Source organism: Pantherophis guttatus, chromosome 14 (assembly GCF_059756535.1).
Source record: "Pantherophis guttatus breed Tessera chromosome 14, ASM5975653v1, whole genome shotgun sequence".
NCBI lineage: Eukaryota > Metazoa > Chordata > Lepidosauria > Squamata > Colubridae > Pantherophis > Pantherophis guttatus.
Genome location: NC_142076.1, coordinates 18,968,101 through 18,983,696, shown reverse-complemented (window position 1 = coordinate 18,983,696; position 15,596 = coordinate 18,968,101). Strand labels below are relative to the sequence as shown.

At 47.3% G+C, this 15,596-nt stretch overlaps 2 protein-coding genes across 3 annotated transcripts in view; both read right to left on the bottom strand.

Moving 5' to 3' along the window:
• The window catches only part of FBXL18 (F-box and leucine rich repeat protein 18), a 29,771-nt gene extending 20,888 nt beyond the window's left edge, over positions 1-8,883 (bottom strand). The window contains exons 1-3 of one of the 2 annotated variants that reach the window (XM_034436577.3): positions 8,761-8,883; positions 5,491-5,691; positions 2,745-4,300 (exon numbers count right to left, since the gene is read on the bottom strand). In XM_034436577.3, the coding sequence (XP_034292468.2) occupies positions 2,745-4,300; positions 5,491-5,691; positions 8,761-8,781 (1,778 nt within the window). In that variant the 5' untranslated portion in view covers positions 8,782-8,883. The remainder of the gene's footprint in view (positions 1-2,744; positions 4,301-5,490; positions 5,692-8,760) is intronic. The other variant, XM_060684008.2, reaches the window with a different exon arrangement.
• A 2,368-nt stretch (positions 8,884-11,251) lies between these two features.
• ACTB (actin beta) overlaps positions 11,252-15,596 on the bottom strand; it is a 6,684-nt gene continuing 2,339 nt past the window's right edge. The window contains exons 3-6 of the mRNA XM_034436576.3: positions 14,386-14,625; positions 13,210-13,648; positions 12,895-13,076; positions 11,252-12,305 (exon numbers count right to left, since the gene is read on the bottom strand). Of these exons, the coding sequence (XP_034292467.1) occupies positions 12,162-12,305; positions 12,895-13,076; positions 13,210-13,648; positions 14,386-14,625 (1,005 nt within the window). The 3' untranslated portion in view covers positions 11,252-12,161. The remainder of the gene's footprint in view (positions 12,306-12,894; positions 13,077-13,209; positions 13,649-14,385; positions 14,626-15,596) is intronic.

Genomic DNA, 15,596 nt, shown 5'->3' with positions numbered 1-15,596 from the left:
TTAGCAACATAAATTTTGAACTCAATTGCGGTCATAAATTGAGGATTATTTATACCCAGAATTCTGGCATCCTGGCTGGGGAATTCTGGGAGTTGAAGTCCGCTCATCTTCAAGCTGCCAAGGGCTGAGAAACACTGGACTAGGTGACCTGTCTGGTCCCTTCCAACTCTATGATTCATGGCTGGCTGGGGAATTCTGGGACTTGAAGTCCACCCATCTTCAAGCCGGCAAGGATGAAGAATAATGCCTCTTAGGGCAGCGTTCGATTCAGAAGAATTGAGGAGACCTTACTAAATATCCTTAGATAGCAAAACAGATACAGAAAAAAGAGGGGGGGGGGCAGCATTATCATGAAGCCGCTGGGAATTTGGGGAGCTATTATCTAACACTCTGGTGGTGGGGGAGGGGGTGAAAATCAATTTAGGGCAACTTTGAAGCCATTGTCTTCAACCATGGAGCAGGACTGGAAAAAAAAAACCCATCCTGTAATTTGCCGCTCGATCCACCAGATGGCGCTGTTGCTCTATCATCTTCTGAAAAATCCTGATTAAAATTTACCTTTTCTAAGTCTTCCTTTGAAGGCAGATAAACATTTATAGAGATGGAATAGAGTGTTGTGGTCTGCCAGTAGCCCACAGAGCGGAGCTAGCAGCAGAGTCGGACAGTAAGGAGGCTGGGGAGGACCATGGGCCAGTCCTGGAGTCTGGGGAAGGCTCAGATGAGGGCTCTGTGTCGGAGGCAGAGATGGGGCCAGGGCCATCTGGGAGTGATGTGCGGACTCCGGAGCCTCCAGAGTCGGACAGCAGAGAGGCAGAGGAACAGGAGGAGCCTGTTCCTAGTGCACGCATGCAAAGAGCTGCCAGAAGGCAAGAGCAGCTAAAGCAAAAAGGACGACTGGGGAGTAAGGCCAGGAGATGATTGGCCCCTCCCATAAGACTTAAAAGAGCAGCAACGAGCCATTGGGTTCTTTGTAGAAAAGCAACGTTGCTACATTTGTTTCTTGTCGGTGTCTCTTGCTTCTGAACTTCCTGGGGCTTTGCCAAGAAAAGCCTTTGGCAGGGTGCCAAAGAAGACAAAGGTTGGTGATAAGGCCGAAGGACTGTTTACGAAGAATTTGTTTTGGAATTGATTGGGACTAAGCTGGGAATGAAGTAAATTCTCAGCTGTTATAATAAAAGATGTTTGTTTAGGACTGACTGTGTCTGGTAATAACTACTTGGGCCTAGGTCACAACATAGGGGGAGAAACAGCTCTGATTCCCAGATATTGCCCCATTTTGCATGGGAAAGAGGCCCCCTCGTCCTCAGTAAGGAACAGAGCTCTCTTGAATACCCTCAACAAGAAGGACAAGGCCTTAAGGGGACTTTCCGCATATCTTGGACCAGTGGTCTCCAACTTTGGCAACGTTAAGCCTGGCGGACTTCAACTCCCAGAATTCTCCAACCGGCAAAGTTGACTGGGGAATTCTGGAAGTTGAAGTCTGCCAGGCTTAAAGTTGCCAAGGTTGGGGACCCCTGTCCTGGACCACGCCTATTTAACACCTCAAGGGGTAAAGACTGGTGCAAGACTTCAGGTGAAGGGGACTCAAGACGCTGCGGAGCAGCTTCCTCTTCTGTAGCACTGAAGAAGCTTCTTGGATGAGAAGCGAAACGTTTTCAAGGAGAAGAAAGAAACCCAAGAAAGTTCACTTATCTTTTGAAAAGCACCTATAGAACTGGAGAATAGAAGAGAGGTGGAAGCCCCCTCCTCAAGCAGGAGACCCTAGACCATTTCAGACAGGTGGCTGCCCAGTCTCTTCTTCAAAACCTCCAGTGCTGAAATACTCGCAACTTCTGGTGGCAAGTTGTTCCACTGGTTATTTGTTTTAACTGTAAGGAAGTTTCCCTTTAATTCCAGGCTGCTTCTCTCCTTAGTTTCCAACCAAACAATAATTCCAAATAATTCCCGCAGTCAAACTATTTACTAAGGCTGCACTACTATTAATCTTCTCATCGTCCCTATCACCCATCTCCTCCCACTTATGACTGTATGACTACAACTTGTTGCTGGTAACCTTACGATTTATATTGACTGTTTTCCTAATATGGTTTGATTGCTTATTTGTTCCCTATCACTATCATTAAGCGTTGGACCTTATGATTCTTGATGAATGTATCTTTTCTTTTTATGTACACTGAGAGTGTATGCACCAAAGACAAATTCCTTGTGTGTCCAATCATACTTGGCCAATAAAGAATTCTATTCTATTCTATTCTATTCTATTCTATTCTATTCTATTCTATTCTATTCTATTCTATTCTATTCTATTCTATTCTATTCTATCCATTGTTTCTTGTCCTGCCCTCTTGGTGCTTTGGAGAATAAGTTTCTTTTATTTATTTATTTATTGGTTCGATTTATATCGAAAATATAAATACGCAGGGCAGCTTACAATGCGTTAAGCAACAGCCTTCATACTTTTGTATATACCTGCTTAGTAGGGCTTTCGGGGCCCCCTAAGCGGTGTTCTTTTTTATACAAAGTCAGCTTATTGCCCCCACAATCCGGGTCCTTATCCAGGCCCTCCAAGTTGACCCCCTCCTCTTTCTGGCAGCCTCTCAAATACTGGAATAATGCCATCATTCTTTTCTCTAGACTGGCCAAACCCAAATCCTGCAACCGTTCTTATGTTTTAGCCTCCTTTGGGACCATGAAACGGAAGGATCCCTGGGTGAAAGGGAAAAAAAGCTGCTGGGCTCTCTCACCTGAGATCTTGCAGACACCTGCAGTGCTTCAGCATGTCCACCAGAGCCGACACGTACATCACTTTCCCCATCAGGCCCAGGTTGGCCAAGGAGAGAGTCCGCAGCCGCTGGCACTGCACCCCAATGTTCACGAGCCCGTAGCCCGTGAGAATATTGGGCAACTGAGCCAAGGTGAGGCTTTGCAGGAACGCCAGCTGGCCAATGGCAGCCACTTCAGCGTCCCCGACATGCTGCGCCCGGCTGCAAGGGGGCAGGGAGTTCCGAATGGCCGGCTCGTTCCGCGGCATGGCCGAGGAAAAACTGGAGCCGATCAGCTCTAATTTTTCCAGAAACGGGAGGCTTTCCAGAAGAGTCCAAAAGACAGAGGACGGCGGTCTGGGATGGCTCTGCTCCAAGCAGTTCCTGGGATAAGTCTGCACCCCGATGCGGACTTTTTTCCCGAACCCTTGAGAGACCGAGTGAGCCACCGGCTGCACCGAAGGCTTGTCGACCGTCAGCAGGGTGGCGGCCACGTCAGCCACGGCGCAAACCGGCAGCGCCAGAGAGAGGAGGCCTTTCAGACGAGCGAGGACCTGGCAAAGGTGCTTCCCCAGGGCTTCCGGACTGTGATGGTGGGCGGCGGAGAGGTTGAGGTGCTTCAGGTTACAGCAGGTGTCCACCAGGGCTTCGGCGATACCGCTATCGATGTCGTCTTCCGCTTTCCGCAACAAGGAATCGGGCGACAGGCAGTGGACGCAGCCGCTCAGGTTCAAGCCGACCAAACTGCCCAGGTCTTTGCCACTGTTCAACACACGCTGGACCAGCTGCCCGCCGGACAAACTGCAGCGGCTGAAGCTGAAGTAAAAAGGGTTACTGAACTTCAAGTGCTGCAGGAGGCTGGATCCGTTCATCCAGGACCGTGGCAGCTGAAGGGCGTCTAACGTCACGTTCCTGGCCATGGAATCCAAGAGGTTTTTGACGGCACAGCTCTGGGCAAACCCACCGGGGGCGGAGATGAGGAAAGCGTGAAGTTTTTCCGGCGTCCGGTCACTCAGCACTGCTAAGTACAACCTCACCACTTCCTGGTTGACCGGACCAGGCGCCAACCTGGCGTAAAAGACCCGTAGGTTCTGGTAATGGGGCACGTTGCTCTCTCCTACCATGAGCTGCCCGGAGATGATCAGACCCTCCCGGGATCGATCGAGGATCTCAAAATACAACAGCAGCTTCTCCAGGCTGGTGCAGCAAGGAACCACCCCGTAGGAGGGCGTGTAGAGAGTCTGTTTCAACTCCAGCACCCGGCTCAGGGTGGCTTTGCACTCGCTGCTCAGGTGGGAGGCGTCGAAGCCGGGGTTCACGTCGATGGCCAACGAGCGGAGGTGCTGCAGGGCCGAGAGCATCTTCGAAAGGCGAAGGGAGGTGAGGTGGCAGCCGCAGAGGTTCAGCTTCACCAAATTCTTGCAGCGGGTCACCTGATCGACAGTCGAACCAGGCAACCAATAACAGCCGGTCATGTCCAGCTCGTGGATTTCTTTTCCGATCTCTTTCATTAGCTGTTTCATCTTGTCTTTGTCCACCTGCAAGTAGAAACAGTTTGGGAGATCAAAGGATCCCGGTTATGGCAGGCCTAGATTTATTGATCAAGCTTAGGACAATTCATACACGCCTTTTCAGGGACTGAAGACTGAAAAAGCCGAATTTTATGATCACGGGCAAGTGCTGGAGAAGCTATATGGGAAGGGAATGCGAAAGTAACCGCCATTGATTCTGGTGGGAACACCCTAAATCTTCCCTACCCAAAGGCCATCTTTGATGTTAAGAGGCCTCTGGAAATCTCTTCAAACCAAAGAAGGTGCATTTATTCTATGTATTTATTTATACCCCACCTTTATTATTTTTATAAATAAATTAATGCGAACACACGCTATTCTTCTTCCTCCTCCAATTTTCCCCACAATAACAGGGGCTGAAACCAAGGGACTGGCCCAAAGACACCCAACTGGCTTTCATGCCCACGGCAGTACTAGAATTCAGTGTCTCCAGACTTAGTACCTTAACCACGTTAAAAGCAGATTCCCCTCACAGTCGTTTCCTTTTAGCCTGAAAAGGGAAACAACACAGAGACCGGTTTCTCACAACCAGCTTTGACCAACTAATGTTCTTTGGATGTGTCGAGATTGCAACATTTTAAGGATCCTGGGCAGCTCCATCACATCTGGAGGAGCAACAGGTTGGCAAAAGCCTGCTTTTTCAAGCAGGGAAAATGGTTTTTGAGAGTGGGGGATTGGCGGGAGGAGGGCTGTCATACTGCAAAGGACAAAATTTCAATCTGTGGGATTGTCTTGGGACGGTGGTCTCCAGGTAATTGGATCAAAGAATAGCCTGGCCACCAAATTGAACAGACCTAAGAGACGGTATAAACAGACAAAAGGGGTTACATTAATGCAGAATGGTGAGCTTAGGATAACTCCAAAGAAAACCAATCAGTATTTTTTCCTTATATCCTTCTAAAGTCAGAATATTTTCCCCTTATATTTTTTCCCTTATATCCTTCTTAAAGTAAAACGAGGAAAGGATAATTCCCCCATCCTAAGGCCATAAGAAAGCTCAAAGGAAGAGCTTTTTAGGGTCATGTCTTCAGTCTCTTCTTGCTGCAGAGTCCTGGTGTGACCGAGAGAGACCCACTGACTGTAAATCAAGATTTTTAAACACCCGGTTCATCCAGCGTCATCCTAATTCTGGATCGTCTTCGGCAGCCCCTGCTCACCTGGTAATCTTTATGCAGCATCACCGTGTGAGTGAGGCTTTTGTCGAGACTGAGAGCGGAGAGTTTCCGACAGACGCTTCGCACGTTCAAGACAAGATCCGACACGGAAGTATATCGCAGGATGTGCAAGAGGATTTCGTCGGAAAACTCCATTAAGTTCATGCCAATATTCTCCTCCTGGTTCTCCTCGCCGGTTACGTCCTGCAGGAGGAAAAACAAGGACTCAGAAAAGGACACAGTAGAAACGAAAAGCTGGGGAAGGAATCGGTCCGATTCCTCAAGGCACCCAATCAACTGAGAACTGTTGCGGTATCATTTTTACTACTCTGTCTTGAAAAGACCGTTTTGGTGGGTGATTTAATGACACAGCTGGTCAAGGAACAGAGACAACTATATTTTAGGAGCTGCTGAGACAGCATAGAATGAAACTGTTTCAAAATTCAGCACCAAAGGCTGAAGGATGCCTAGACTAGAGAGTAATGGAAGCACAGGAACCCCAGTATTGTGCCTGCATCTTATCTCTGCTTAAGGCTACCAATAATACTTTATAGCAGGGGTGTCAAATTCAATTTCATTGAGGGCCGCATCAGGGTTGTGTTTTACCTTGGGGGAGGCTGGGAGGGGCATGGCCAGGGGGCATGGCCAGCATGACATCACTTGTGTCAGGGGGGCACCTGTAGTGGCCCAAGCACTCTGCCAGCAAAAACGGGTTCCCAAGCTCCATTTTCAGCTGAGACAGCTTCCTGCAACCCTCCGGAGCTCGGGGGGGCTGCGCCTGGCCCTCGCGAGCTCTGTTTTCACTGGCAGAGGCACCATGGGCCGGTCCTTTGCTATTTCCAGGGCGGCTTCGCGGGCCAGATCTAAGCATCCTGCGGGCTGGAACAGACCCCCGGGCCTTTGAGTTTGACACCCCTGCTTTATAGGCCCAATGACTCGGGATGGCTAAACAATCAAACAATGAAATTACAATAAGATTATTTAAAGATAAAAGATGGCAGGGGTATTGATGCAAGGGGGAGGGGGTCACCCACACTACCCTGCTTTCAGTTACTGTGCACTTCCAAGGTGGCTACTTCCTTTTCCCCTGAGGTGCCTTCCGTGTAAAGGGTCCCCCCCCCCCACACACACACATTTTATGCTTTTCTGTGTGCCTTTTGTGCTGACTCCCGATGACCACCTGGACTAGCCCTGCAAGATCTTCCTTGGCAAGATTTAGAAAGTGATTTGCCATTGCCTCCTTCTTAGGGCTAAGAGTGAGCGACTGGCCCAAAGTCAACCAGCTGGCTTTGTGTCTATGGAGATTCTCCATCACCCAGGTCCTGGTTATCCCAAAGGTGGTTTTTTTTCCAAGAGGCAACTGGACTTTCTGGTTTTTCTTTGAAGATGTTTTGCTTCTCATCCAAGAAGCTTCTTCAGCTCTGGCTTTGTGCCTAAAGTGAGACTAGAACTCACGGTCCCTTGGCTTCCAGCTTTTATCACTACAAGCAAACAGGCTCTCCAAGACCCTTTTATTTCTTTAATAATCTACTTCTACTTCTTCTACTTCTCCTCCTCCTCCATCTCCAAACAATCCATCTGTTAAACTATTGAAGTTTGCAGATGATACAACAGTGATCAGTCTCATTCGAGACAAAATTGAATCCTCATACAGATGGGAGGTTGAACAACTAGCCTCGTGGTGCAACCAGAACAATCTGGAACTGAACACACTCAAAAATGTAGAAATGGTGGTAAGACTTTAGGAGAAACCCTTCCATACTTCCATCTCTTACAATACTAGACAACACACAATATCAACAATAGAGACATTCAAATTTCTAGGTTCTACCATATCTCAAGATCTAAAATGGACAGCTAACATCAAAAACATCATCAAAAAAACACAACAAAGAATGTTCTTTCTGCGCCAACTCGGAATACTCAAACTGCCCAAGGAGCTGCTGATCCAGTTCTACAGAGGAATTATTGAGTCTGTCATCTGCACCTCTATAACTGTCTGGTTTGGCTCTGCAACCCAACAAGACAGACACGGATTTCAGAGGATAATTAGAACTGCAGAAAAAAACAATGGCTACCATTGCCTTCCACTGAGGACCTGTATACTACACGAGCCAAAAAGAGGGCTGTGAAAATATTTACAAACCCCTCACATCCTGGACATAAACTGTTTCAACTCCTACTCTCAAAACAACGCTATAGAGCACTGCACCCCAGAACAACTAGACACAAGGACAGTTTTTTTCCAAACGCCATCACTCTGCTAAACAAATAATTCCCTCAACACTGTCAAACTATTCACTAAGTCTGCACTACTATTAATCTTCTCATCGTTCCCATCAGCCATCTCCTCCCACTTATGACTGTAACCTTGTTGCTTGTATCCTTATGATTTATATTGATATTGTTTCCTGATAGGGTGCTTATTTGTACTCTATGACTGTCATTAAATGTCATTAATGACTATCATTAAACCTTATGATTCTTGACGAACGTATCTTGTCTTTTTATGTACACTGAGAGCATATGCACCAAAGGCAAATTCCTTGTGTGTCCAATCACCCTTGGCCAATAAACTCTTCCCTTCCCTTCCCTTCCCTTCCCTTCCCTTCCCTTCCCTTCTCTTCTCTCTCTACTCTACCCAACCCAACCCAACTCAACTCATCTCTTGCATGGTTGCCCGACTCGCCAGTCCTTCCTTGCCTTGCATTTCCTCTCTTCCATTTGCCCACCTGAAGAACCTTTTAGCAACTTGGACGAGGAAGGCAAGGCAAAACCTAACTGGCCAGGCAGGCTGTGGATGATGGGAGAGACAGTCCCCCCCCCCAAAGGCTGTCTGCCTTGAAAGCCCTTTCCCATTAAAATGCAGGATCCCAACAGCTGGTTTAAGAAAGGTGGGGGGGGAAGGTTGTCCAGCACATCTGGAAGGGGGCCAGATTGTCACTCAACATTCACTGACCTGCAAAAAAAAAAAAAAACCCAGAAGCCCCCGAAGCCTCCCCTCCCCCTTTTTTCATGGCCGTCCAATGCCACAGGGACCCTTGCCAGAAATAGAACCTCTCCCCGCCCTACTCAGCCAAAATCGCGGCTGCGGCTGCCAAACGAAGCCCCCCCACACCCGCGGGGCACCCCCTGCCCTGACACGCGGCCTCCCGGGTTCAGACGTGCCCTGCGAGTCAGGGGTTGCCATGGAAACGCCGAGGCTCACGGGGAAGGCGAGGCCCTCGGCCCGAAAAGGAGAAGGCCGAGGCCTGTTCAGCGAGCCGGGCTTACCTCACCGGAGGAGGACGCCATGGTCGGGAAAAGACCCCCGCCCGAGCCAGCCGAGACGCTCGCCCTCCGTCTCCTCGCCTCATACGGCTTTCCCTTCAGCCGGCACACCGAAGCGACGCGGGAACTTCCGGCGCCCCTCTCGACGTCACTTCCGCTCCTTTTCCGGCCGCCATCTTACATGAGGCGCCAAAGGCGGTAGCGCCGAGGTGGGCGGGGCCTCACATGCAGCCGGAATGTTCCAATTATGCACCACAGCACGGGGAGGGGGGAGAGAGGGAGGGAGAAAACTGCCCGGGTTTTCCCAACTTCGGAGGGGGGGGACCCCACCCCAAACTCGTGCATTTGAATTGAGGGGGGGGATCTCTCCCCTGCAGTTGCACATGTGGGTTAGAAGGGGAGGGGGGGTGCAAATTCTGACCTGAAATTTGGGGGTTTCCAAGCCTGTGCAATTGCCATTTTAAAGCCTTTTGTGTTGCTCCCACATTTGTCTATGGAGATTGTCAAGTCATCCATAGAATGCATAGAATGAAGAGTTTCAGTCAAACAGAATAGAGTTGGGACTAAGGGACCTTGTAGGTCATCTAGTCCAACCCCCTGCCCAAGCAGAACCTATACCATTTCTGACAGAGGGCAGTCCAGTCTCTTCTTGAAAGTCTTCCAAGACTGGGCTGCACATCTGTCAAAAATGGTGTAGGTTCTCCTGCTTGGGCAGGGGGTTGGACTAGATGACCTACAAGGTCCCTTAGTTCCAACTCTATTCTGTTTGATTTGAGGGCTGAAGCTCCCACAGCTTCCATTGTACTGTCAGAAAATTTCTCCTTATTTCTAGGTTGAATCTCTCCTTGGTGACTTTCCATCCATTATTCCTTGTCTGGTGCTTTGGAGAATAGCTTGACTCCCTCTTCTTTGTGGCAGCCCCTCAAATATTTGAACCCTGCTCTCATGTCTCCCCTGGTCCTTCTCTTCACCAGACTAGCCATGCCCAGTTCCTGCAACCGTTCGTCATATGTTTTAGCCTCCAGTTCCCTAATCATCCTGCTTGCTTTTCTTTGCACTCTTTCTAAAGTCTCAACATCTTTGTTGAGACTTTAGAAATCCAGATAAAAATCCAGGTCATAGTTGTCCCAAAGGTGCTTTTTCAAGAGGCAACTGGACTTTCAAACAAGAAACTCCATTTTCCTCTTGAAAAAAGCATTTTGGGGACTCCCAACATATGGGTTTTTTGCAGTTAGGAACTTGGAAGATGAGTGGACTTCAACTCCCAGAGTCCCCCCCCCACCTCCAACATACATGGACCTCAATTCCCAAAATTCCACCAGCATCCAGACTGCAGCTCCCAGAATTCCCCCATCACCATCATGCATGGATTTCCCAGAATTGGGGGGGATGCTGGGAGTTGAGAGCCATCTACCTTAGAATTACAAAGTTTGAAAAACATGATTTAGGAAAGTATTGGTTGGAAAGACTTCATGAGATTGATTGTTATTGGGCATCATGCATTGTGGGGATGCCACCACTGGCTCTTGCAAACTATGGGGTTTTTATCATCTTGTGAAAGAAATTATGTCCTGCCATAATCCTAGTTTGATGGAATAATCCTTTTCGGGACTGCAATTTGCCTAAATTTACAAAACATTTTATATAGAGAATAATCGGTATAATTGCTTAGAAGAGGAGCTGAAACTGTAATAAATAGGAATTGCTGGTTTTGCTCTCTATTTTCTTACTTTTAAAAGTGTTTTTTTTTCTTTTAAGATGTTCATCATCTCCTATTGTATTTCCTAGCCTGCCATGCATGGATTTCAACTCTCCCAGGATTTTTAGAGGAGGAATTCTGGGGAGTTGAAGTCTATCCATCTTCAAATCGCCAGGCACTGAAATCAGTTTTAGAGCGACATGCGGTGTGATTTGGCCTGTGAAAAGACAGTCATCTTCTCGCAAACCCAACATACCTCACAGGGTTGTTGTAAGAAAAATTAAAGATTATTAGGTGGGTTTGCCGCCTTGAGTTACACTTACAAAAGAACTAGACGGATAAAAACCAAATCAATAATATTCTGTTCTCTGATCATCTCAAAAAGAAAGCAACTGTCAACATTGTTGGTAGTCCAAATTGGGGTTTTGGCTCCATTGTTGAGCGTGAAAAACTTCTCTAGGTCCCCCATCTCTTTGGAATAAATAACAATACATCCTTTAAACCCGGGTTCTCCTCCCACCTTGGCAACTTTGAAGGCTTGCGGATTTTTTAAACTCCCAGAATTCCCTAACCATGTTGCGCCTGGGGAATTCTAGAACTGAAGTCCGCTGTTGGTTGACAAGGTTGGACACTCCTTCTAAAAGGGACCTTAGGAAAACAAGTTTTGGAAAAACGTAAGGAAGCAAGATTCTGGGTAAGGGGGTAACTTGTGCCAACTTTCTAACTCGCCAAGTTCCCAAGTCCACCAACGACACCTTCCCGCTGGCTTGATTAAAAACCAAAAACAATCCAGAGTTATGGTTGTGCATCTTTATTTGAAACTGGGGTTTGTTTGTTCTTTTTTTTGAGTCAGTGTATACAGTTTTGCCTGCCCCTCCCCTCTACCCTGGTACCCCTTACACATACTGGCATCAAAAGGGTGCAATGGGTGCTTTCCCTCTGGGAAGTGGGGAGGGGGAAACACAGAAGGGAGGGAGAGACTGTAAAACCCTTCACACGTTCGTTCCATTGGGAAGAAGAGAAACTCGTGCAGCCCGTTTATTTTTTATTTTATTTTTATTTTTTGGGACCTGACCCAAAATAATCTTAAAAAAAAAAAAAATGACGATCAAGTGTGGCTATTTTTTTAAAGTTTTGTTTTAAGGCGCAAGAGACAAGAAGACACTTGAATCATGATTCACAGACAGACAAAGCTAATACTTTCTATTAAAAAAAGGAATAATAAACCTTGGAAATCTGGTTTTGTGCTCTTCGAGAAAGAGCTGGGCTGCCGCCTTCAACAGAGGCCGGTTTAACTTCCTCTCAATGAGTTTTACAATTATTTGGAATGACTTGTTTTCAAAAAGAAAAAAGAAACAACAAGACACATACAATCGAAGTCCTCAGATGCACTGCAGAACTGGGGAGGGGGGGGAGGATCAGTGGGGAGGGAAGGGGAGGGGTCGGAGAGGGGGAGGTGTTCGCTCCAAAACTTTTTTTTTTTTTGCATTTTTGTTTTTAATAAAGGCTTCCACCATCAAAACCTTTTCTCACCGTTCCAGTTTTGATATCCTGAGTCAAAGCGCCAAATAAACAAATAAGCCATGCCAAATCTCAAAACTTTTTCGCTTATGCGCAAGTTATGGGGGGGGGGAATTATTATTTTTTTTTTGTCAAAAAAAAAAAAAGAGGAAAAAAAATGCTATTGTGGTAACTGAGTCCTGCTTTAGAAGCATTTGCGGTGAACGATGGATGGTCCGGATTCATCGTATTCCTGCTTGCTGATCCACATTTGCTGGAAGGTAGACAAAGAGGCCAGAATAGACCCTCCGATCCAGACGGAGTATTTACGCTCAGGTGGGGCGATGATCTGGAAGACGACAAGAGGAAGCAATTAGAAGGGAAGCTGAATCAAGTGACTGATCTTCAAGATCCAATGCATCACATTTTTTTAAAATGACCCCCCATAATCCCTTGCGAGGTGGAGTCTGCGCAACTGAATGGAAGCTGAGTGTTTACTGGCCGGATGCCCTTCCCTGTCGCCAGGGCGGAGTTTTGTTCAGCAAATATAGTTCTCAGGGTGCCCAGAGAGAGAAATACCTGCCTCTAATTAGGATCAAACTCACAGCCTCCCGATTGTGAGGCGAGAGCGCCACCTCTAGGCCACCGCATCCCTCCATCCAATGCCATCACATGCTGCTAGTTAAAGGACAGGTGGGGGGGGGGGGGCAAACCATCCCTAGGCTCCCAATTCTTGATACAAACCTCCATAATCTACCAACTAGTTTGGCCACCCGGTGGGGACAATGCAAGGTTTTCTCCATTGAGAAGGACAAGCAGAAGTTGTGATTGCTAACCCAGTTTGCTGCTTGGGGCATCACAATGTTCCAAGCTTATAGAAGGAACTACACTCAACCTAGCCCCCCCATAGGCCCAGGTGTCCAGGCTCCAAGTCTCACCTTGATTTTCATTGTGCTGGGTGCCAGCGCGGTGATTTCCTTCTGCATCCGGTCGGCGATGCCAGGGTACATGGTGGTGCCACCGGAGAGGACGGTGTTGGCATACAGATCCTTACGGATGTCAACATCACACTTCATGATGGAGTTAAAGGTAGTTTCGTGGATGCCGCAGGATTCCATGCCTGCCAAGAGAAGATGCCCACTCTATGAAGACAAGTAGACACCAAAAACCCCACTACCTTCTCCTTCCCTTCCAGATGCCCTTCAACCAAAGTTCAGATTCTACTTGAAGACAGCGGTCCTTCAAGGACTTACCCAAGAAAGATGGCTGGAAGAGAGCTTCTGGGCACCTGAACCGCTCGTTGCCAATGGTGATGACTTGCCCATCGGGCAGTTCGTAGCTTTTCTCCAGAGAGGAACTGGACGCGGCGGTGGCCATCTCCTGCTCAAAGTCCAGGGCAACGTAGCACAGCTTCTCCTTGATGTCACGCACAATTTCTCGCTCAGCCGTGGTGGTGAAACTGTAACCTCTCTCGGTCAAGATCTTCATGAGGTAGTCGGTCAAGTCGCGGCCAGCCAGGTCCAGACGGAGGATGGCGTGGGGCAAGGCGTAACCTTCGTAGATGGGCACAGTGTGGGTGACACCATCACCAGAGTCCATCACAATGCCGGTGGTACGGCCAGAGGCGTACAGGGACAGCACAGCCTGGATGGCAACGTACATGGCTGGGGTGTTGAAGGTCTCAAACATGATCTGGAGATTGGGGGGAAAAGAGAGAGCCGTGAAGATCTGGGCCAACGGGAGGTTCCATCTACGGCATGCGCAGAACAACACTCTCGAAAAAATATCAAACACATGCTGGACACGTACAAACCTTCATATCCCAGGTGTTAAGGCAAATCACCCCTCTCCTCCTCCCTCTATTTGCATATTTCAATTTTGCAAATTCACCAAGTGAGAGAACATGACAGAAATCACTCAGAACAAGTTAGTTTGGTGGGGGAGAGAGAGAGATGAGACAGAGAGAGAGAGAGAGAGAGAGAAGGAAGGAAGGAAGGAAGGAAGGAAGGAAGGAAGGAAGGAAGGAAGGAAGGAAGGAAGGAAGGAAGGAAGAAAGAAAGAAAGAAAGAAAGAAAGAAAGAAAGAAAGAAAGAAAGAAAGAAAGAAAGAAAGAAAGAAAGAAAGAAAAGAAAAGCAGCAGCGGTGATGCTCACAAGCCGAGTAGACAAAACGGGAGAGAGAAAACTACTTTGTTTTGGAAAAGAGCAGATAAAAACCTTTCCAGGTCCAGCAAGAGAGACTCAGATCAGAAAAGAAAATCCTGCAGAGCTGGGAGGAAAAGAAAAAAAAGAAGAAGAAAAATAAAAGATGAACAAAGAAGGATGAACAAAGATTGCAAAAGTATTCTTTCTTTGTAGGCAGGAGAAAAAAAAAACATTATAGAAAGGGGGAAACGGGTTTTGCAAGGGCCCACTGAGAAATACACACACCTGAGTCATTTTCTCTCTGTTGGCCTTGGGGTTCAGGGGAGCTTCCGTCAACAACACAGGATGTTCTTCCGGGGCGACTCTGAGCTCATTGTAGAAGGTGTGGTGCCAAATCTTCTCCATGTCATCCCAGTTGGTGACGATGCCATGTTCGATGGGGTACTTGAGAGTCAGGATTCCTCGCTTGCTCTGGGCCTCGTCTCCAACGTAGCTGTCTTTCTGGCCCATCCCGACCATCACACCCTGGGAAACGAGAGAAAAGCCAAGACTTTGAAATAAAAAGACTTGGAACCAACACAGCAGTTGATGAGAGCCCTTGGCCAATGGGCCCATCTTAAGCCAACATGGCTTGTGCTCAAAAGCTGATCTGGGTTTAAACCCAACATTTGGATGGATAAGCATAAGGCAGCTTTGTCTATCTGTGGAGATTCTCCATTATATCCAGGTCAACTGGACTAACAAATCCTTTTAAATGATTTTAAATTTGTATGTTTTTTAAATTCTTGGCCAAATTGAGATATTTCCTTTTAATCTGTTCTTAATGTTTATATTATGTGTTTTTATCTGGCTGTACACCGCCCTGACTTCCCAGGAAGAAGGGCGGTATATAAATTTGAAGTAAAATAAAATAAATAAAATAAAACAACAAAAAACGAAACAAAAACAAGGAAGTCTAGTTGCTTTTTGGGGGAAAAAACACATCTTTGGAACATAAGAACCTTGTATCCATCAAGGTTTAAGAAACATTGTGTCTCCATGCCTTGAAGACGGGTGGATTTTCAACTCCCAGAATTCCCCGGCCAACCATTCCTGGACTTTTTCAACTCCCCAAATTTTGACAGGAATTCTGGGAGCCGTCTTCAGTTTAGGCAGAGAAGAAGATCCAAGTCTCTTTGCGGTTATCACAGTAGCAGCCCACAAAGTAGTTTGTTCAAAGTTTGGCTCTGAAAATGAAGCCTGCCTGGATCGATTGCAAACCATGGTTTATTGAGGGTGGCATGCCATACCAATCATGGCTTGGGCAAGAAACCTTGCTGAAAACAGGCTTTGATAAAAGTGAACCTGCTTGGGTTTTTCCTTACATTCGTTTCCTGGATTCCCAACTGGTCAAAAAAGGGGGAGATGTACTAAGAAGTGGGCAGGGGACCCCAAACTCAGGAACCAAAGCAGGATTAAAACCTAGGTTCCACCTGCAAGGCTGTGAACCTGCTGTC